This window comes from Eptesicus fuscus, chromosome 12, assembly GCF_027574615.1.
Source record: "Eptesicus fuscus isolate TK198812 chromosome 12, DD_ASM_mEF_20220401, whole genome shotgun sequence".
Lineage (NCBI taxonomy): Eukaryota > Metazoa > Chordata > Mammalia > Chiroptera > Vespertilionidae > Eptesicus > Eptesicus fuscus.
Window position 1 is genome coordinate 38858344 of NC_072484.1, and position 24985 is coordinate 38883328.

At 37.3% G+C, this 24985-nt stretch overlaps 1 protein-coding gene across 11 annotated transcripts in view; it reads right to left on the bottom strand.

The window, feature by feature from the left end:
- TCF4 (transcription factor 4) overlaps positions 1 to 24985 on the bottom strand; it is a 335268-nt gene that overhangs the window by 201169 nt on the left and 109114 nt on the right. For all 11 annotated transcript variants that reach the window (XM_054724480.1, XM_054724485.1, XM_054724478.1 and 8 more), the window contains 2 exons: positions 15878 to 15939; positions 12937 to 13033 (listed from right to left, as the gene is read on the bottom strand). In XM_054724480.1, the coding sequence (XP_054580455.1) occupies positions 12937 to 13033; positions 15878 to 15939 (159 nt within the window). The remainder of the gene's footprint in view (positions 1 to 12936; positions 13034 to 15877; positions 15940 to 24985) is intronic.

A 24985-nucleotide genomic window follows, 5' to 3' on the forward strand; every position in this document is an offset into this window, starting at 1 on the left:
TGAACACACGCTTAACTGAGATTGCACCTGCGCGAGTTCTTGCCAAATTCTCTACAAGTGAGGCAGTGCAGGGTGGTTAGGAACAAGAGCTTTGGAGTTCAACAGATACAGGTTCAAATCTGGACTCTGCTACACACCACCAGACAACCTGATCTCTCTGATCCTCAACTGTCCCCTGTAAATGGGAATGACAATACCTATCAAAGAGGTTTATTGTAAGAAGCAAACAAGATAGTATGTGTAAGTACTTAGCAGATGACTAGTACTCAGTGAGCACCAACACATTTTAGCCATTATTATGAGGAAGCTGATGGCTGGTAGCCCAGATATATAATCCAATAGCACCCTGTGCATATATCAATCACTTCACCGATGCCCTGACTTATAATTACCAATCTATTTCCTTCCTTAGACTATGGGCCATGGTGAAGGCAAGAAAAGTAGCATGTCACTGTCCGGTACCTAACAGGGGGCCTGTGTGGCACAGACTTCCATAAGCGTTAGATGAATGAAAGAATGAACCAAAAATTAATTTAATTTGAGTGTTGAAGTTTATCATTTGGTTAGCTTCTAGTACAAATAGATGATTTAAAAAATACATAGACTGAGGACCATATGATTGCAGTCACTCTTATAACACATTAATTGTATTTATCAAGAAGCTAATCAAACGTTTAAAGCAGCAAGATATTCTGCTTTGCTTTCACCGATATGTAATTTGCCCTCTTCGTCGCTGCTGTAAGGGAGCACTTCCTCTCCTTGGAAATCAAGACAGCTAAGACATGACGTATAAAAACTGCTCAGGATACGGCCAAGCCGAAAACAGGATTCAGGATCTCTTATCTTTTCTACCCCTTCCAATTCGCCTCTAGAAAAGGCTCTCCCTCTGAATATTGTTGTGCAATGAAGTTATAAAATGAACAACCCCCATTGTTTTGGGGGGGGCTAATGTGGGGAGGCAAACGGTGGAAGCTTCTCTGGCGAGTTAACAGTCTCTAAATACTAGAATTCACCAAAACAGTTTGTCAGCTGCAGTCAAACCCAGACAAAACAGTATTGATTAGGAATGCTATTTAAATTTGACCGCTAAAATGTGCTGCCTAATCACAATGACCATAGAAACAGGGTTTTCTATAAAGACCTGCCCTCCCTTAGTCATCAATCTTTTCCCATGTACTGGGAGCACTGCCTTTTTCTATCGGGAGGAATACCCCTTCATTGTAAGAAAAGGTGACCTGGTCCGATAAAACTTTAACAGGTGTTGAAATTTATGTATTATATTACAGCCTTCCAAGCCTACACTAATTATTAATTATCCACCTAAGTGTACACCACTTTACCCATCCTGCCCCTTAACTAGAGCACTCAGAAAAGCCATTGTACTTTGCCTGCCTAACGGACCATGACTTGAACAGCTAAATGGCCTAGCAAATGCAAAGATTTTCCCACATGTACACTTGCCAGTGTTAATGTTGATCCACTGCCTTTGCAACCAACTACATTTCTACAACCACATTCTACCTTGAGGAACACAGGGAACTTAAGGAGGGCATCTAGGTGTGGACAGTATCAGCATGTTAGAGCTAATTTATAGAGCAGCTGCCTTCTTGTTTGCATTACTGTTTAGTTACAATTGTAGGAATAGTGAGTTCTCTTTCTTATTCTGCTCTGTGAATATTTTAAAGAAGTCACATAGAGGCTTCTTTTTATGCTAGAGCAGGTGTGAAGGCAATTCCACCCTTAAACTTGTATCAGCTCAGCTGAGAGAACAGCCGTAAATTTTTATTTCAGAACTAAATGAAACTCATGAGGATATGGGGCAAAATCTCATTAACTGTTAAAATGCCTTTAAAAGACTGTGAGCAAGGTTGCTTTCTTCTCTTTTACTTTCAATTTAGTGTTCAAACTACATATATGAAAGTTTGCAATGAATGGAAAATGCAATTACAAAATTATACATATTTAGAACCATTTTATTTTTGAAGTAACAAAAAATTTCAAAGATCTCTCTCCCCATCGACCACATCTCCATGGGTTAGGTGAGTAACAGAAATAAGGAAATCGGGTTAAAGTGAAAAATGGCTTGTCCAAGATCACCAAAAGATTACTCAGCACACTACCATTCAGTAGGTCCGTATTTACCCTTAACTAGTTACTACAATGCCTAACAAAGGTTGTCTACAGCTATAATAGTGGTCTGCCAAAATATTTCAAGTATTCTATGCTCGCTGCATCTCAATTTCCAAACAATATTTGTGAGATCATCGATAAATAAGGAAAAGGGAAATCCACAATGAAGAAAAAAACACCACATGCAATATAAAGTATGAATTTGGATCCTGTCAGGAGATCAATGTTTAAGACTTCCAAAAATATGGTTATTATGCTCATTACCAATTGCTCAGAAAGTTCTGAAGGAGACAGAGTCACCAATAAACTTTCCTCCATGATTTGGTATTGCCTAATTAAGTACAATCAGTTACACATAAAGAGTTTATGCTTGCATCCAAAGCATTCAGATTTGGTTACTGAACTGTTAAGAGTACAGCTTGGTCTGAATAGCCACGGTGAGGAAAAGGCAAGAGCAATTAGTAACCTAGTAATTTCAGATTAAGGCAGCCACTTTAATGTGATAATACAATGCCAGAAAATCATACTTTGTGATCAGAACATTGTAAAATTAGCTTTTTGTGTGTCTCTTTCTCTCTTATCCTTCTCTTCTTTTGTCTCCACCAAATGTTATCAGATATTACACTGTCTACTTCATTCAGCTTTTATATGGCCCATGAGGGGGTGGCATTTAATTAATCACTTCCACTTTTTGCCAAAATTCGCTACGTGACTCTCAAGTTTGCATAACACTTTTGCCAAACTGGTCAGATGCAATAAACAGAGAAACAGTCTAGATAAAATAAAAGTAGATATAATAATAATACACAGTAACTGAATTTAAGTGTCTTCGTTTAAACACAGAGCAACTACTCAAATGAGAAATTCCAACAAAGCACTAAAATTTGCCCAAGGTCAAACCAACACCCAGCTGAAAACAACGCTTGCTCAGCCCACCATCCTCCACTTCCCCCATATTAGGGCTTTAGTGGGGTTTCCAATCTATAGGAAAGTTGTAAATGTTTTATTTTAAACATAAACAAAATAGCCAGCTATATTTTACACCAATTTAAAGTGAAGCTTCCTTACAGTTTTTCCTATTAATAAACATGTGTCAAGGAAATGAGGAGTAATTAACAAAAAATCATTGAGAGGATGAAAAACGTTTGGGCCCTATCTATTAAGTGTTTAGGAATAAATTTAATTTAATCCCAATCTATGCTCCATACATTTTGCAACTGTTGGTCAATAGGCCAGATATTCTGCAGAAGGAAATAAAATGACATCCACTAAATACCTCTTTCTACTAAATAATTATACATAGTTACTTAGGAAAGACTCAGAAACCTTTGGGAGTGAAGGGAATAAATAAAAAAAAAACTAATCACATACAGAGGCAACATCCCTTGCCAAGCGTCTCTGGAGAAAAATGAACTGAAATGGAAGAAGCCCGTCTCCAGCACCTTCCTGAGAACATGGAAGGTGTGTAATCGGATCTCCTTGATGAAAAGCTTCCCACCTGATGGTTACTCCGTTATTCAGAAGACCTACGATGCAGGCAGAAAAATCTCAACCTGTCACCACTCGAGCACCACACCACGGTGTTTTTAGCCAAGTGAACAATGAAACCTGAGAACATTTAAGTTGGAGCAAAATATCGCTGGAGGAAAATATTTCACAAAGGGACACATCCAAATTCAACATAGTTGTCCCAAAAGAGGTACTTATTTTATAGGATTACTGTTTTGGCTAAAAAAGAAATCTTTCCATTTGGTCTTGATGTTTAGAGAACTGAATATTCCATGCTATCTCCACCTGTTCTTGCCTTCTGTTCCAATCTCATTAGAAAGTAAGGTGTTTTAAAACTGCTATCATCCAATATAGATTTTTTAAATTAATTACAGTCCAAAGAGACAGAGAACCAATGTGTAACTTTGCAGATTACAGTCAGAGAGCAGAGCAGTTATTCCAATGTCTGTCACTTTATCACACTGCTCACAGTGACTATGGGGGGGAGGGGGGTAGGTGTGGCAGATACTACTATCTTCATCTTAGAAATGTGAAAGTTCGGGCTCATGAGAAATGTGTCTAAAGTCCCAGTCACCTTGAGGTGAAAAAGCCAAGCCTAAGACCACAGTGACCCCCAGCTCGTCCTTTATTCCATGATGCCTCTCAAGACTTGTGGAGCTAATGACTGAGTTCCCTTGCTTCTTTGGTCCTCAAGCACATTATGAGGTGAGCAAAGAAAACAGGCTTATTGGTACTGAAGGTCAGTAGAGCACTGAGGCTTTCCTTATACATTCTTCCATAAACGTTAGGTTCACAGACCGTGTAACTGCACGGATGTGTCTCCTGGAGCTGATGGCCAACGAGAGGTTTGAGAAATGTAGTGTTTAATCCCCTGTCCAAGGATCCAGGCAAGAACTGTGTTCACTGCTTAATGCTATCTATCACAGGCATACTTTAAGTGTCAAGCTTATGCAAAATCCAAAGAAACCATTGTTCCAATGAAAAACGTAGAGAAAAACTTTATTATTAAATGAAAAAGGCACATTTTATTTCGCATCCAGCTTACCTTTAATGATAGATGGCCCCTCCCCCTGCCTATGTGCTCAGTGGCCTGAGTCATGCAGGACTGCGTGCAGCAGAGGTGGGAACTTCTGGCCAAAAGTTGGATCCAGCTCTCACCACAATTTCATGCAGTGTTGGCATGCCGACTAAAATTAAATGTTGTTTTTTGGCCACACCAATCCTCCACATTAAAGAACAACGAACATAACTGTGTACATATTAAAACAAAATCGAGGGCTTCTTTGCCCCCGTCAGTGGGCATTCTTGTCTGGTGCTTCAGGATAATATGGCAGGTTGTTGGAAATAAGTTCCCGGGAGACCATTTGGCGGCGGTGCAAGGGAACAATCGCTGCCTGTCACTTAGAGTGGCACCTGCTGGGGCCTTGCTGCTCCAGCCCTGCTCTGAATGGCTGCAGCAGGAGGCTGTGGGGGTGGGCACTGACCGAAGGCTACGCCAACGGCCACCGAGGGGACTGGTGGCTGGAGCTATGGGCCTGCTGCCCATGTGATCTGGATAACATGGCAGGCATTCACACCAGAGACCTAAAAGTGAAGGTTCTAGGTGATTCGGATGTTAAGAGGTGGACTCTGGCTAGGTGCTGCCTACCTCAAGGGATGAGGACAACGAAGGCAAAGGCCTTGACAGTGAAAGGAGAACAGCACGCCTCAGACTCCTTCTGCCCATGCGTGACTCTCATGCCTGCACTTTCTCTTTGCTCCTCACTGCAATACCTTTTTGTCTACTCCATCCTTTCTTTATGTCTTTCTCTCTAATTTGCTGGCCAGAATTTAGAGTTGAGATCCATTTTTATATTTTGCTTATTACATGGAAGTTGGAGCCCTGTTCTTAATTTTTAAAACGGTTACATTGAAAATTATATACTTTCTCTTAAAAGAAACGAAATAAACCCTTAAGGTGCTAAGCCCCATACACATGCTCATTTTCTGTCTCTTCCCATTGGTTGTGCAGAGGCTACTGTGTATGTTCCCATACCCCCACCAAAACTCTGCAGCTGCGGATGGCCCTGGCTGGACTCACCTTTCCCTACTTCTTTCGGTGTCAAGCGTGGGCACCGAAGCTGTGATGGTCATCCTGAGACAATGAGGAAAAGGACAAAAGAACCGCAGAGACACCAACCCTGCCTTCACTGGGCTGCAAACCAATTCCAAAAGAGGCTGACCCCAGGCTCCTAGTTTGAGAACCGGTATTCTGAAGCCACCATTTGTCACACTTTCCATCATTTCCAAGGAAAAGCATTCCTGCCTGATACAAACTGCTTTTTACTTTTACTGGAATCTAAAAGGGTTTATTTTCGCTTAGGGTCACTACGTTTCTATGTGAGAACTCTTCCTCTGGTATTTAGAAGATCTATACTTTTCTGTTAACTGCAGTTTCAAGTAACATTTTTCTGGCATCAGTTCTTCTCAATTTTATAAAACCTGGTTTAGTCCATCTATTTTGACTATAAAAATGTTTATCACAGCATTAAATGTGCTATACTCTAGAGTAGGCAGCTGAATGGAAAGGAAATGAGACCAGTGAAAGAGGAACAGAAATGGTTATTAATTGGACAAGAGGAAATAAGTTATCTTATCTGAATACTGGAAGCACACAACTTGTTCAGTAGACTTTCAATAAATATTGATTTTACTTATTTCCTTTTATAAGTAAGATTATTTGTGGTGTGTTTACTGAAAACTGAAATCTATCACACTGTAATATGGTCTGTTTCCTGACAAAAGGAAAAATTCTGTCCAGTCAAGTATACAATACCATAGAATAAATGTCTATAACTAGCTCTGATTTAGGGTTTTATCCTGATACAGTAACATGTAAGCCCGACTTTAATTTATGGACTTTTCACTAAGGGTTTAAACCATATATATATAAATAATTCCTGCTTTATTCGTGAATGACAACATGCAACAGCCATTTACGGAGGTCCTACAGCTCTGTGCCAAAGGCTGGTCCATGCATAACACTTTTCTCCTGGTGATGTGACTTAACAGGTTATCATTATATCCTCAATCAATTAAATCCCTTAACTACAGAGTTGGAATGAGTTAAGGTAGAAAAGAAATATCCATTTGAATCAGGCTTTAAAATTTACATTTGGAAAACATATCACTAGCGAAATTACTTGAAGGTAAAATAAAATAGAGACAAATGGATTAGAAAGAATGATCAACACCTCTAAAGATAAAATACAGTATAAAGATGAAATGGCACACCTAAAAGATCAATCAACGGGTCTGTTCCACACTTAACTTAAAGACCTGAAAAGTGGCCGAGTGGGGACCCATAAGCATTTGTAACAAAACAGAGAAAAGTTGTTCCGAGTCCCAGACTTAGCTCAAAGTCAGCATTAATGAAGTCATCCATGTTAACAGGATGACACTTAAAATGGTCTTACTTGTTAATATTTTGGAAAGGCATTTTAAATTTAACATATTAAAATAAGGAAACTCCCAAACAAACAAAAAACTAACAAAAAATAAGGTCACTTTAAACATTTCTTCACTCAGAAATTGCTTGTTACATTATCAGTCCAACAGATAACAGATGATATCAACATAACCTCAAGCTAAAAAGTGCCCTTAAAAAAAGACAGTGAAAATGCACAGACAGGTCTTTACCAATGGACTTGCAAGATATTACTCTCTAACTTCAGAATACTTTCTATGTGAACTGAAATGTTTAAAGCTGACATCCATATTCACAATTCCATTTCATGAAGTTACTAAAATATCATTTGACCTCTGGCACTTTCAAACATCCAGTAATTGCCATTATTGCACAGGTTTTTTATTTTCAATATTTATATTCCTGCATGGAAAAAGAAATCTGACCAAGACGTCAAGTTAAATCTTACCAATGCTTTTTTAAAAAACGATGTTTCTTGTGGTCCTTCTTTTCCTTTGTAGGTTAAAGTTTTCAAAACAGCTTTCCTATAAGAGCCTCATCATTGGGTAGTTCCAGTTTTACAAGGAAAAAAAACACTCCCTGTATTCGCTTCTACTCACATTTGCCGTTTTACAAGAAGACTGTGCCACTAGCCTCTGCAACTGGGATTTGAAAAAACTCACAACACTTCACCTTTATGCTGGGCTAAACTCAGGGCAGCCATAAACACTTTGAAGTAATACAAACCTAAATATTCCTGCTAGGCAAACGGAGCGGTGGAACCGAATTATAATGAGCTAGCAGCTGTCACAATATGACCACAGTAACCAAATCAAAATATCAACCGCTAACCCAGATGAGATTCAAAGGTCATCCTATAAGCCAGCAGCTTTCTTCAGTTATGCCTGAAACCTAGATCTGTTCCTGCAGTAAAATGTTCCACTGAGCTGGTTTAGAAACCAGTGACTCTATAGTGGGAAATTACTTAGTGCACGGATAGAGAGAGTACCATTAGTGGGATGAGAACCAAACACCACAATAAGGAAACCGAATCATTCACAAAGGGACATGTAAAAACACAGCAGCTGATGTTGAACTAAGCTGCACCCAACCGTACAAAAGTATCACTTTTCACATCCTGCAGTTACCAAATGCATGTCTATAATCTTACTGGCAACTTGTTCACTCAAACAATCTGGTTTTCAATTAAGGCTCTGGAACAATAGAAGGAAAATGCATCCTAAGATCCTTCCTTGGATCAAAAAGTTTTAGCTGGGAAATATATTGTATACTATTGTAAAAATATTTGGACAAATAATTACCTACAAAAGTTTAATGCGTGGCAAAAATAAAACAAACAGTAAAGTTTTAAAAATACGTACTCTCTGCATATAGTTCTTGCCAGGAATTTCAAACTATTCTATAGCATATAGTTCTCTTAAAAACAAGACTCAGACTCATTGCCTCTTGGTCTGAGGAACATATTCTGAAAGCCACCCACTGACCACCTATATAGGTTTCATCTAACTACTTAAAACTGCAGCAAACAAGTTTCCAACAGGTCAGGTGTACAGTATTATCCTATATAATAAAAGCCTAATATCCTAATTGTCCTGTCATCCAGTCGTCTATTCAATCAAAGCATAATATGCTAATGACATGCTAAGGCCGCCCAACCGCTCGCTATGATGTGCACTGACCACCAGGGGCAGTCAACCGGTCGACCAGTCACTATGGTGTGCACTGACCACAAGGGGGCAGACACTCCAACCGGTAAGTTAGCTTGTTACTGGGGTCCGGCAAATCTGGACCAAGCGAGAAGGGCCAGACACGCCCTGGAGCCCTCCCACAGTCCCTCCCCAGCTGGCCAACCTCCTGCGTCCCTCCCCAGCCCCGATCATGCTCTGGTGGGGTCCCTCGGCCTGACCTGCGCCCTCTCACAATCTGGGACCCCTCAGGGGATGTTGGAGAGCTGGTTTTGGCCCAATCCTGCAGGCCAGGCCGAGGGACCCCACTGGTGCACAAATTCATGCACCGGGCCTCTAGCCATTAATAATCACAAGTAGTCATAAGGAAGAAGTGATTTGCTATCTCTTCAGTACAAAAAAGGACACAGAAAATCAAACAGATAAAAATGCAAACTAACTGCATAAAAGCAATGAGCCGGGGACTCAGAAAATGCCAGGTAGAAGAGTCCATCAATTGGTCAATGCAGGCAGTCAACTCTGTGACTTGATGTTTAACCCTCTCAACTCCTCCACACTCATCCACACCAAAGGAAAAACAAAAAGTCATGCACACTTATTTTTTCAAAGAACAAATTTAGGGGCTTGCTGTTTTATCTGCTTTAATTATGTTCTTCTTTAAAGGATGTACATGATATCAACTTCCAAAACTCTGTATGGCAACTCAAATTACAGAGTGCAACCTTGGTTATAAACCAAGAAATGTCATTAATTCTTCTAGCATAATAAGTGCTCTTGTGTTCATTTGTTTATTTTTACTTCAGGGATTCATAAACTATTAAATAGGGCACTATATTCAGACATGAAAGCTTATTTCTAAAAGACTAAATTAATGGAGTCACTCTATTAATCTTATAAATTATGACCCATTTTTCATTAAAAAGATACACAAGTAAATTGAATTTTATTATTTTGCTGCCAAACATAAGTATTATATTACAAAAACTGTAACATTTATTCAAAACCATTGGTGTAAAATATCAAAGTTCAGAATTGTAATAAAGTGTTTTATTAGCATAAAAGAGTTTATGAGCAAATGTTACCAATTCCTGGATCATTTCTCCAAAATAGTGGAGTGCCATAAAGAACAAAATATGTAATATTCATTTACCCCCAAAAGGAGAAAGTGGTTCATTACTTTTTTCTTTACTTGTAATAAACCAAATTTCACTAAGTGAACCGTTTACAAAAGAAAAAAAAATAAGGTCATCTGCAGTTAATAACTCTTTCCCGTAAAATTAGTGTCACTTATTTCTGTAGCAGACGCCTAATTCAGTTATAGGCTTGATTGATTTGACAATAGAGAATCTGGTCCAATAAAGTGGCTGATTTATTTCTAATGCTATAGCTTTTACTCTAATGTGACATCATAGTAGAATTAAGTCTCTGACATGTAAAGAAATCTTGTAATTAATGAAAACTAAACATTCTAAGAATAGATACAGGAGTATTGTTAAAACTTATATTAAAATCTAATACCTTCTTTTGATAGAATGAGAGAGTGAGTATTTGGACACAAAGAACAGTTTAGAATATACCATATATTTTATGAGTTTAAATTGTTCTCTACGCTAGTAGATCTTATTTTGTGTTTTGGTCTCCCTTTGTAAACTGATTGCCTTTAATTTCTTGAAAATGACCTACCTTCTCTTTGTTAAGATGCAACTTAACACCAAGCATCGCTCATCTCAAAAGTGGTTTCATTTTAAATAAACAGCAGCTTGAGCAAAATCAATGAGAATCTTTGTTCCTGAATCTGGCTCTGAGATACTCAAGCCAGTCAAGAAGGCGTTTGGGATGTGAGAAATTATAAGGGTGGGAAGAGTTTTTAATGTAGCATGGTGGTCAGTTCTCTAAAGCTATTTCTTAAAAATTCTTTTCCAAACTAAAAATGCAAGGTATTTCATAGTTATTTAAATGTCTTTTTCTCCCTTTTTCCTTTTTTGCACACTGCACCATGCCCTCTCACTCTGAGGGTGACTTCCCTGACCCCAATCTGACACTGCACCGTTAATGTCAGATAAACCATTTAGCCCAAGCACAATTCTTTTCTGTGCAAAAATCTGCTTGAGGTGGAAAATGTAGCAGTTTGTAAACAATAAAGAGCCATGTTTCAGACCAGACAGCTTATCTAACAGAGAGGGCCTTTCATTGGGAACAGTGGGTGGGAGCCTCCGGACATAGTAGCATTTCCTATCACAATGCAGGAGACTGTCTTGGCCTCCATATTTAAGAGTTTAATGGGAAGGAGGGCAGACGGGATAAAAGAACACAGCTGACATCGACTTTCAGCTTAAACAACAGCTAAGTGAAAAGAACTCTCCCCTCTAGCTCTAGACAATCATCCACTTATATTTTAAATATTATTTGGGTTGAAAAATGAATTTGGTTGTTAAAACAGTTGCCCGTAAGGACAAAGGAACAATAATTATTTACTATCTTTGTATCGCTTAGCATATTCTATAATATTAATTTATCAAGTTGTTCTTTAGGAAAACTTTTTTAATGTATATTACAGGAATTTCTAAATATTAATTGTAATTTATTTATTCTATTTTACTTACTTTACCTTGTCAGAGGACAGTTTTAGAACCTACTAAGGAAGTTCTTTCATATACTCTTTAAGTGCTACTTCTCAAGATTTTTATTTTCAAATTATTTTTTTTCTATTTTATGAAGTTCGGTGAGGATGAGAAGAGAAGCAATGGCATTAGAATTTAAAATTATTACTACTGTACTGAAGTGTCTAGAGTTGTTTTTTCACCTTTAAGTTGATAAATATATCTAGCCATCTGCATCTGTACATCCTGAAAACAGGAAATGTGTTGTACCTTCCTATCAACATCTGATGAAAAACTGGGACTCCTGTTTTAGCTATAAAGCTAAAACATATACATATATATTTACCATTTTAAAGTTAAAAAAGCACAAATAGAATAACATCCTTTGATCAAGAGAATGTTGTGACTCTCAAAGTTGGGATGACACGTAAGGGCACAACATATATTACCCATTAAAAATAAATTGCTAGTATTTCTCTGCTTTGTCTATTTTATGATAAATATCTGAAATTCCTCAGATGGATTTAATGTGATTTGAGGGTGTTTGGAACCCTTAAAGTTCCAAAGGCAGATTCAACCCCTTAAATAACGAGTATAGTTACAAGGCTTAAAAATAGGGACATTCTTTAAAAGCATTTGCCATTATGGTTTCAGAATGATATAAGTATGGCTACATGTTTTCCTTGCACCAAAAAGTCAACTTCATTTATTGAGGATTCTCAAAAAAAATTTGGCCAAGTTGAGAGATTTACTAATATTGTTAAAAACTCACATTTTACTAGAACAAATACTATTTTTTCAATCAAAAATAAAGTAACCAGCTATTGAGACCTTTTAAGCCATTATAAATTATCTTTTCATTGCTTAAGTTACTGCTGTTAAACATCCCACAGGGTAGTAAAAGCAGAAAACTATACCAACCAGTAGAAAGGGCATGCAAGGAGCTCGCAGACTGTCTCAAACGACACATAACTTGTTCTCAGTGAAGTCGGATGATGCCTGCCTAGACCACTAGCACTAAAGTTCACCCCCTGATAAATACACAACCAGATTTTACAATTCAACGTGAAGGCACTACTCTGACTTAAACACAATAAACCTATATGAATTACTAAAGGAGTTTCCATAACCCTATTAATAAAAATTCACAGTTAATACTGACTATATATATCTCATTGCCAATGAGCAGGCATAAAATACATTTTTATTTTAAATATTCACCACTTTTGATTTCATCAACCTTTACTTAGAAAGTACTACTATTGCATCATTGAAATTGTGATAAATGCTTAGTATCTAAGGAAGACAAAATTTCCATGTAGATTCCATGAAATTCTGTAATTCCACATGCTAGTGAAACTTAGTTCTTCATGTGTTATTACCAAGCACAAACTATCAATATTTCCCTCCAATTTAAAATTACTATAGAGAACTGACTAAAAATCCAAGTTCCTAAAAACAGAACATTTGTCTGGGTTTTTGTTCTCCCTCCCATGGTAAAACATATTCATTCAAAAAAGCCACGTTAATTTAAAATTCGTCTTACTTTGTATTCTGGAATTGACAAAAGGTGGAGAGAGATTGTCATGTGACCCAAGGTCCCTGCTGGTCATGTGGTCATAGGGAGTCCCATCTCCATAGTTCTGTAAATAAAATAACAGCATTTACATACATTATCTAACTCAATTTTACATGAACAAAAATCAGCACATAAATTACCCACTAGTGAGACCTCTCTGACCCAAAGAAACTAAAGTCCACCATTCTGACCCAGGAACCTCATAATAAGGAACCTGAATTTTCACAGGTACAGTAGTTAAGAGAGGGCTTTAGTCTGCAGAGTTCAAATTTTCTTCATAATTGTTGTGAAATCTAGGGAACAATAATAATTGAACCAACTGGCATGAAATTGTTGAAGTGGTTAAATGAAATAATGCATGCAAAACACCCAACATAAAACATATTGTAAATATTAAGTTATTATTTTGATAGGCCCACATTGTTTTTCTTAAAAGAGCAAGGTTGTACTATAAGAGAAAATACCCATAGCCTGTAATTGAATAGCTTTTGAAAGACCCAGGTAGAGGCTTTGAAAAAGCAACACATGGTTTTTTTATGATATTGAAATTGCAGTGTTTTGTTATAGGTTATTATTGTGGTTGTAAGAGAACTGGATCATTCCATAAGTAATTACACATAGAATATTAAAATTATTATAATATGACTATGTATGAATGAACATCACAAATTTAGCATAAATGAGTACTTCTGGGTTTGGACAAAATGTACCACAAAAATATGGTTTTCAAGCAGACATTAACTTTGTCATTGTTAAGATCAACTCATTGTTTTAACAGGAATTTAAAATTAAAATAATGTTTTTAAACTGCCTAGTCACTTACTTTTCATGGAGGAATTGATAACATACACGAAAGAAAAGCATGTACTTGTATATTATATGGTTCAAATTTCAATCTACAAAGGTGCATTAAGTAACCAAAATTTTAAAAATAAAAAAAGTCATTCTGTTCAGCTGGTTGCACTGCCCATAAAGACTAAGTCAAATTTACTCAGAGGTGTCAGTTGGCATGTTAGCCAAAGGGCAGAATATGCTCACATAAAAAAGACAGATACTGTATGAAAAATGAAAATGAACGTCAGCTCACTAGAGAATAACTAGGAACCCTTAAAGTTCCAAACAAACCCGTTCTCAATTGCCTTCCCTCGTTTATAGAAATTAATTGATGAGGCTGTAATCTAACGCTGTCACTAAGTCAGTGCATAAAAAGATGTCATATACCCAGCATGGGTTTTACACTCACTCATTCTTTACCAAGCATAATACTGGTTTTTATGAAGGGTCCCCACCCTAAAAAGTATTCTAAAAGCTTAACATACATTATCTAATTTAAACCCCTGCATTGTACTGCAAGGTAGCGGATAGTATCACCATTTTAAGATGAGATAGACTTGGGCTGCACTGATACAAGTCAGCCACGATAATCTTTCTCATTCAAACTCCCTGGATTTAGAAAATATAAATAGCAAAATATTGATTCAAATTATTCACCAACATATTCCCTGAAAAGAATGGCAGAACAGTTAATGAACACTAAATAAAATTCAGGATGATCCTAACCGGATCTTGTTCTCAGAAATATAATTAAAAGTACTGTGTGTATTAAACTGAGAAATCATAAGAAATTAAGTCTGAATGAACTAAACAATGGAGGGAAGCACTGTCATCTCCTACACTTGCTGTCATTGGGAATGGATTTATTTCTGCAAGTGCAGACTGTAACATGAGGAGGAGGAAAGATTTCCTCAACCCAACCATATAATGCATTAGAATGTCAAACTCGACAGCTGGTACAAGGGCTGAATAAAGTTACTGGTAAGCTTAGAGATCCTGCTATACCCTGAAGACTAGAGTGAGAACCACAAGGCCAAAGGACAGGTAAAAATGGGTAACTACGGCTTGCTGAAATGTCCTCATTTTGACAGCTTGATTACCTACCTTCCTTGCCTCTTATGCTAAAACCGAGACCTCCCTCCCCCCAAATTTATGTGAATACTTAAAGCAAAATGTTATGCTCCCTACAGAAAGCTTCAAATATATAGCTGGTTGGGAGAGGTGCCGATGTTTGCTCAGCTATGGGCTCTAAGTCTATTTTTAATTTGGGGCATTATATGCATATTATAAAAGCTGACATGGATTCTACAGAGCCTAGAAATGATTCAGGTGAAGTCAAATTATATAAGTAGGAAAGAACATAAAAGTCCCTCTGGTTCTACTTCTTCATTTTATCAATTAGGAAAATGAAGATCAAAGAGGTGAAATGACATGCCCAAAGTCATATACACACAAAAACATGCATGGCCTAACCACTCCTTTCCTTCCCATTCCATGGCCATTCCATTACATCAAAACTAACAACCAATTAATAATGGAGGAAATCCGTGAAAAAGAATAGCAAAAATCTGAGACCAAACAAATGAATGAATCTCACTGGTGACCAAAGGCACTACTGGTGGAATAATAACATGTTCACAAAGTGAAATCAACACAGATTTATTATGTAGAGTAAATTGATAGGCTAGTCCTTCACACCACATCTTCAGAATTATTCAGTGGTCTATTTACACCAATATGTTACAGAGATACAGTACTACGATTTTTTCCAAAGTTGTGCCAGCTACAAAAAATAACTTTCTATAATACTAGATCAATAACTGGCAAAGTAGGGGCAAATATTTAATGAAGGATTTTTCTTCTGGTTAGCAGAAGTAGAACAGGTGTCAAATTCAATAACAGCATCCAATAAGAGAATGAAAAAAAAAATCCAAACACAAGCTGATCCTCATTAAACTTAGTGCGCATATATATCTGTGCAGTTGTGTGTGTGCTTGAGAGAAACTCACCTTCGGTCTGTCAATTTACATATGTGGGATGTCTGGATGTGGGAGAAGAGATTAGATATACTTACCCTGGACGGGCTTGGATGTCCTCCATTCCCCCAGGACCCTGAGCTACTTCTGTCTTCTACATCTAGGGACAAGAGAAAAGTTCTTTAGGCTTTCTTGCAATAATTCTTTCTTTTTGTGTATGCACTTTTAAATTAATGTTTCAAATTAATCTCCTGTTGCCTTTAATTAAGAATCAGGCACAGGGCTACCACAATGATAGTGGCTTCTGACCCATCTACTTAAATTAACTCATTTAAATTCACAGCAAAAAAAAATGAACTGGACCCTCAGGAACCAGAGGTATGAGCATAAAAAGTACTTCCATCTTTCACAGTGTTTCATAGCCTCGACTTTTATAGACATGAAACTGCACTGCGTGTTTTATTTAAATCTTTTGGACAAAATAAGTGTAACTACACTAACACAACCTTAATACAAAAAAAAAAAGCTAAATTCAGGTAAATATTCATACTAACACTGGCAGCATCCATGCCATAATGTTCTTGAATACTCTGTTATCTAGCCCCAGCATGTCACACCAGACAACAGACATGCAGCAACATACACACGACAAAAAAGAATTCGGTCATCTGTCTCTACCAGTGCACTATATGGGCATCAGGATTTTGCTTTTTAAGTTGAGACAACACTGTCTCGGTCTTTTTTTTTTTTTTTTAATAGAGTCGGCCATTTGGTCTACGATCCTTAGTCTGGGCATTGAGATGCGGACATTAAAGTTGTCCAAGTTTTACTTTGATAAGCGACAGTGGAGCGACCTCCATGAACTACGGGAAGGTTGGCATTCTTCTAAAATCTGTAGCAGCAACGTGCTAATGCTGACCAATTGCTGAATGCTCCATCAGTGCGTCAAGTGGCAAGTACTCGGGATGGAGAATATAAAAACTAAGTTATCATATTAATTGCTTAAAACATAAAAGTGGTTTAAAATTTTAAAGATCAGTCACTCTATATTTAGAAGCAGCTTTGAGATTTTTGATGAAAGGCCCCTTAGAAGCATAAAAAGTTTCGCTGTTCTATTATTTTGATCACGGTTGATAACAGATGGCCATCACCAACTTCCTCTGACAGAATTGGAGGAGGAGGTGTGAAACTTTGGTTCAGCAGACATAATCCCATTTATTGTGTTTCCTAACATTTCAGTGATACTGTTTATTCTCTTCATGCACTACTGTCATTCTTTTTATTACTGCTATTTTATTATCAGCAAAAGTAGTCATAGTATAATTAATTGACTTATTTTTGGGATACAGTGGAGTACACATTGTTTTAGAATATCTTATGAGATGGAATAGAACAATAATAAAAAAACAACAACTATTAGCACTAAACTTGAATTCTTTCTTTTTTAAACAAATTATTTTGGTTCATTTTTTTGGTGCTTCAGAAGATAATGCAACAGCAAAGAGATGCCCCCTGAGGACAGCTAAAATCAGGGACTGTGAGTTTTAAGGAATGTCAAGAAAGCTCTGGGGAGTGCATCCAATCTGGATAAAAGGTGCAATAATTTCTCCAAATCTGCTGTTTAACAACCCAGACTCCTGGCCTATCCTGTGTATGCAGAACTGAAGTACATGAAGAAATTACTTAGAACCCTCTGGATTCTCACATGAATAAGTTTTGCACTTCATCCTTAACCAAAAAGCAAATATTTTCAGCAAAAACAAACAAACAAAACAAAACACAACACACACACACACACACACACACACACACACACTGTGACAAAAATCTCTCAAACACTGCAGCTTTTCAGAAGTCTGGCACATCTTAAATTCCTTTCTACCTGAAACAGTCAATTTAGACTAACTGGAGAAATTTCTGCTCTTAAATTTGGCCAAAAAATAATGAAGGAAAAGGGATGAATCCCTATCCTCTACTATAAGATGTTGTCATATTGTTCAGACACACTTGATCTTGTCAGTTTTTAAAAAAGGATTTTAAACATAAAAAGTAGGCAGAGCCCTAGCTGATTTGGCTCAGTGGATAGAGAGAGCATTGGCCTGCAGACTGAAGGGTCCTGGGTTTGATTCAGTCAAGGGTACTACCTTGGTTGCAGGCTCCATCCCCAGCCCTAGTCAGGGTGTGTGCGGAAAGCAACCAATCGATATGTCTCTCTCACATCTATGTTTCTCTCTCTCTCTGTTTGTCTCTCCCCCTCCCTCCACTCTCTAAAAATCAATGGAAAAATATTCTCGGCAGAGGATTAACATCAAAAAAAGTAGGCAGAGACAAGGAGGAAATAAGACCATAGTAATGCCAGGCTAGCAGCTCTCCACCAGGGGCAGGTTTGGTCCCCAGAGGACATCTGGCAATGTCCAGATAGATTCTGAGTCATCCCAGCTTCGGGGGGATGAGAGGAGAGGGTGTACTGGCATCTAGTTGGTAGAAACCAAGATGCTGCTAAGCATCCTACGGATACACAGAACAATCCCCCACAACAAAAATGTTCTAGCCCCAAATGTCAATTGTGCCAGGATAGAGAAGTCTTGTGCTAGAGGAAAAATCATATTAAAGAGCAAAAATGAAAGAATTGAGTTACAGAACAGATATACTAGAATTTGATTTATAATTTAGTACAAACTCTTACTAAATGCAGAGTGACATACATTTTTAACCCAGACTTGAAGTGTAGTGTTGCAAGAGACCTTCATATACATGTTCTATCCACAAAGATAAAGGAAAAATGATGGTCAACCATGCAGTCTGCTAATTAGCAGGCAGATAAAACACATCAAAACTTGAGTATTCTCAATTGGGCAATTTCAAAATCGAGCAATCCACTAATTAAAAATGCTGGAAGTTTCATTTTTTTCAAAACAGGTTAAATACTGGCTGGGTTCCTTTACAAATAAATTCTCAACCAATCAAATTTTTCTGCTCTTTTGCCATCCTTTCCCATTTCCACCTTTCTCATTTCCTGACCTCATGCTGTGTGCCTTCCTCCTTTTTACTGCTCTCTTTTTAACAGGTTTGGCCATCCCTTGCCCTCCTGCTAGATCTAGAAGATAAGGAGGAATCCCAGCTCTCCAAAACCTAAGAGAACAATCATATGATTGTTGATTAGATTTTATCTTTGAAACTATATCTGTATAACCGGTGCTCAATCATCTATAGCAAGAAAACACAAGGCTAGAACATGGATATTTGTAACTCATAATGAATGTAAACATGCTACTTTTATGTTTTTTATTTCTATCTTCCCTCCCACTGAGTTTCATCAGACCTGCCAGTAAATTAGCATGCATTCCCTCAACAACTATTCCAGCACTCTCAAAGTGCATCTGAGGACCACTGTGCATCTGAATCCGTGGTGTGCTCATCAAATATCAGCATCTTAGGGTCCAAGGCAGACCTAGTGAGTCTGGATTTCTGGGAACAGGGTCAGTATAGGGGAAAAACACACTGTGTTTTTAACAAGGTCCCCAAGTAATTTTCATGTACACAGGTATTTGAGATCCACCAGCCTACTCTATTGGAGAGTCAAGGCAGATAGATGCATGCTCCACACCAACAGTTGCCTGACTCACTCCCTCTTTAAATCCCTGCCTAGGTTGCAGGTTTCAGCAGCATTCAATACACACCCCCATCACATCTGCATCCCAGCAGTTCTTGCCCCGACTCACTTTTTATGTAAGCCCTGCACATGGCCTACACTTGGCCATTGCTTACTCCCTGTTGGTATATCTGAAACATTGCACACATACTGGTATACCTCCGTGTTTCTGTACCTCTATTCCTTTTGCCTAAACTGTTCTTCATCTCTCAAAACAAAAACAAAAAATACCAGCAGCTAACATTTAGTGAGCTTAAATATGTGTCAGACACTGTGCTAAGCATTTCAATGCACTAATAGTACACCCATTTTATATATGAGAAAACTTAGGCTTAGATGACAATAAATGGCAGAGAAGGCTAACACAGGTGCTGTCAATGCAAAAAAAAAACGGTAAGTGCTTTTCTCCACCATAAAAATACCCTTTTGATGAGAACTACAGATCTCTACAGGACCAGCTCCAATGAATGTTACCTTCACTCACTTCTCTCCAGCAGAGAAAATGTATTCATTTGGATGTTTATGACCATTCTGTGTCCACAAAAGATTACAGAATTATATACAACAACAACTATATAAAAGTAAATATTAAAAGAAATCAAGAGACTGGAAAATAAAAGTAGGAGGACAATAAAGCCAGAGGGGTGGTGAGCTTATCAAAATGTACACTGCAATGGAGTGGAGACAGGGTCAATATCCTAGAGGCTACTGAGTAGGCAAACAAAGAGCGAAACAAGATTCGCAATGAGCATCCCTGTTCTGTTGCCACCTCTATCCAAAATGAGAATAAATAATAGAGAGACAATAACCTAGGCAACAGAAGGGAAAGGAGAAAAGCAAGTGGATGATAGAAATTATCCTTCCACGAGACTGAAATGGACTCAAATGTGCAAGATTTTTTTTCAAATTTATTTTACCCTAAACTAGGACAGATATGGTAACTTTCTTGGTATGGACAGTTGCTTTAGGAGGCAGCCTGACAATCCACAAATTTTCATTGTATTTGAGGAGTTATGCATAAGTCCTCTCTCACATGGATGACATTTCAGCATCAAAACACTGAAGTGAGGTGAAGGGAGAACACTCCATTTAGAGAAAAGATATGGAAATAATTTTTCACTTCTATGATTTCTCATCTACATTCATTAAACTGATGGTTTGATTTCTCAAATTTCCAGGAGATCAAATATCAGAAAACACAGCACTGGCAGTTGAGACGGAGGCCTGGATTTTAGCAGCAACTCGACATAATCCAGCTCTAGGGTCTGAAACAACAGACACTATTAAATATCCTCCCATCATCATGGAGACTCACAGGCTGCATACATCTGGGCCTCCTCCTAATTTTAGAAGTACCTGGCCCATAGTAAATACTCAGGAACCAGTATCTGCCATAAAAGCCTAATTTACTAATACCACCCAAAATCTAAGATAATTAAACCACATAAATACGGAAAATGGTGACCTAGTCAAGGAAATCTCACTCTCACTTTGAATGACCACTAGTTCAGCTTAATAGGGCAGAAACTTTCAAATATTCTCCTGGATTTTAGAAAAGCCAATATACTCATAGTAAACACATCGCGCCTCCTCCAGGAACCTCTACAGCACAATCACAGTGAGAATTCAGTAACCATTAGATGTTTTGAAGCTTAATTTACTTTTAGAATATCCTCTTTACGCCTCACCATTTCAACATATTTCTGTGTGCTATGTCACTGATATGCTGTCAAAAGTTATGTATGCTGACCAACAGCCCAAACTAAAAACATAGACAAAATACTACATAGGTTTAAACTTTATTGGCATAAACAAGTGTGAGAGTTACCTAACTCTGTCACTTTGGGCTCATTAGAGTTGTACATTGGTTCTTTCCAAAATACTTTGCACCCAGATCATGCCAAACATCCAAGGCCCTAGAGTTTCATGAAGTCAGAAAACAACCAGAGTTGGTTTCTGCATCGCTCTAAGAGTCTACAAATCCCTACTTTTGTGGAAATATATTGATTTCCCGATGAAAGGTTCTACACACTCAGAATGCATTGGGGGATTGAGGCTGTTTTTCCTGGAAAGATAATCACTCTGAAACATGTTGAAGTCTACACTGTCTTAAATCCTTTGCTCTGAAACAACAGACACTATTAAATCCTCCACATCATCATGGAGAATCACAGACTGCGTACATCTGTGGCTCCTACTAATTTCCTAGTCCAGGAAGAACCCTTGGCTGAGCCCTCCACACAAACTGAGATGGCATATGCTCTCCGTCAGTGCCAGATGAATTTAGAGTTCAAAATATTTCATCAGCAAAGAGCGTGTTAAGGATGTGCACATTTTCATTAGCAGCCAGTATAATAAGAGCTTTAAGTAGAGGAATCTGAAGTCAAATCTGAGTACTAAGGCAGAGGAAAGGAGAGTTTGACGAGTTTCAAATATTGAGAGATAATGTCCACAAAACCATGATCACTTCTTTCTGTTTCCATAAGAGACAAGATATACTTCATAATGAGTGATCTGAACTGTGAGTGACAAGAAACTTCCTGACTTTCCCAAATGGACTGAGTAAAAGATGAGGGCTGTGGTGATGCCTCCCACACAAATTCTAAGATTCTACAATACAGAGCAGGGAGACCTGGGCTTTCCATTTCATCACTGCTGTCAACACTGACATTCTCAGCACTGATGAATTTACTTATCAAATAAATCTGAAAACTCAAAGGTCAAGTATAAGATGATTTTATAGTTTATATTTAAGTATATAAATTGTATAAAGAAGGGTAAAATATGGATACATAGGGGAGAAAGTTTAGTGGGAAAATTATTGTATTTTTTAGCCTTTATTAACTTAAACTTATATTAATGTGTCCTTTAGAACACTGCTTAAAACAATATTATTTTCCTGAAGTTCAAAATAAACTATTTTTCAAAACTGTACACTAAATAATCTCAGATATTTAAAATATAAAGTTAATTACATTTTTGGTGCTCTAAAACAGAAAAAGCATTTTCATATAATACAAAATTCAAATACTATGAAAGTAACTAAATAAAATACATAAATTTTTTGTTATAAATATGCCAGTTGTGTTCCTTATTTTGAAACTCAAAAATCTTGAAACTCAAGGTGAGTAAAGAGTTATGTTATGAAACTGAGACAAAAGGAAATAGCCTTGAAGTCTGTATCAATCCAGATAATTTGGAAGCATCAATAACAACCTAACTTGAATAAAATTCTAACCTGAATAATGTAACATGAAATACAGAGACCTGGGTGTTATTTAGCACCCTTCCACTTCACCTGTGTGGGACTAACCAGTTGGGTCTTCCCTTTAAAGAGAAGGCAGTCGGTTCAGGATCGCTTCTTTCTAAGCAACAGCCCGGAAAGAAGAGGCATGAATGACTGAGGCAAGAGTACCATAGTGTGAATTGTACATGCCTCCTTCGACTTTTTAAAATGCAACTGGTCTAAAAGCACTTAATAAACATCCGTCTTACTAAGATAATGTTCTGGGGTGAGGGGACTTATTTCGAAAACAATTGAGAGTAACAATTGAAAGTAAGCTGCCATATGTGAAGACTTTAAAACATACCATCTAGCTCCAACACTACATAGATAAGCTACAAAGTACCTAAATTAAAAGTAAATATAATTAGGGGAACTTTGTAATTAGGTGCTTAGTCCCTCTTAAGGATGTATTTACCAACAGACCTAACAAAATGTGAAAAATAAAAGAGAGATACTTTAGAAAATTTATGTTAAACAAAGAAATAAATTTTAAAATATGCTCCATACCCTAATAGAATAAAATATATAACTGTATTAACTGTATATACAATTTTGCATGCATTTTTCAAATCATATATGTAACTTCATGGTTTAAAATCCATAATACTGTAATGACTTAAGATATACAAATTGCTATTTAAAACCCCTATTTGATAATTTATTACGTTTATTCCAATGGAAAGGGGAAAAGAGCCAAGATGAAACATATAACAGTTGCATCTTCTATGTTCCCCCCACCCCATACCTCTGTTCTCCCTAGGGTACCATTTGTGAAGCTCTGGGAAAGGGATGCTGGCTTAATTGAAATATTTGTGAGCTGTAATTGCTCTGCACAACCACAATGGTCCACTTCTCCCAAATGGCATCATTCCTCTTCCTTTCTTCTTTATCTTCTCTTTCCTTTTATACTGTAGCAACATCAACTTCTGTTTCCTCCAGTCTCACCTCATTTCATTCCCTATTCCAGATGCCTGGCTATTATTGGTGAAGCCAAACAGTTTTAAATACTCAAAAACCTTTCCTAAAATCCAGTTTTCTAGCACAGTCCTTTTTGCTTATAATAATCACTCCCATAGACTGATTTTCATTTTATCCTTTCAACATCCCTATCTTCCACCTGTGTTTAGCACTGCAGCCTCTGACCTGCCAATGACAAGCAATCAATCTTACATGTTATCTTTAGGGGTCATGTCTTAGTTTTAGGCCAATTTTCTTTGTATTTAGGCTCAAATGTGCAAACCACACTATATTACTCTGCAAAACATCAATGAGAAGGCTTAATTAAGTAACACTGACAGATAAATCCATTTCTTTTGCAGTAATCAAATCAAAGCAGGTTGACATAACACAGGAACTTAATACAATTATTCCCTTGTAATTGGAAAAAGGCCCTTTACTTCTCATTAAAGCAATCTTCTGGGTATTGGCATAATAAGAAGGCTCAGAGCCTTGATACTACCCTATAAAAGTCTCAAGATACAGACCCCTTAAGCAAACAAGCCAGATTATCTAATTCCTTGATCACAGCAGAACATGCAGTCCCTACTGTTTTAAACTACTAATTCTTTACCTCTGTTGCAATTAAAAAGAGGTAAATCAGTATCAAACACATAAAATGGAAATCTGTAAAAATGCATAAGCTGTTTACAGTTTTATAACACCATCTCCACATGTATTTGAAAGGAAATAGTCCATTAAAAATGAATTTGAAATAATTTATAAATGTGAAATTGTAATAGTTTGGACAGGGGGGGAAATCTCTTTATTTTTACTTAATGGGCTCAACAGAATTTTGCCTAAATATACAGTCTGATACCCAACCATACAATATAAGTTTGATGATCACAATTGTGAGAGAACAGAATTTGAAGAAAACATTTAATTTTTGTGGCATTTGAAGAACAGTAAGTTTCCTGGTCAACTACAGACTGCTCTGACTAGGCTGAAACCCAAAAAGAATGCAACAACATTACACCAAGTTCATTTCCCCACACTCAACAAAGTCAATTTTCACCCTTTCACTCCATGTTTGAGGAATTTTCTGCTACTTATCTAGTGGCACCTGATCAATCTCAACATAATCCTACCAACTTTTTTAGAAAAAAAAAAAATTCGAGGGTTGTGAGTCTCAAATGTGGCTGACCATCAAAATACCCAAGAACCTTAAAACAAACATAATAACAAATCAAAACAAAACAAAACCCACAGATAATCTGGCCCCACCTGGAGGGTAATCAAGAAAAGATTAAAGATTAAAGTCCAGGAACA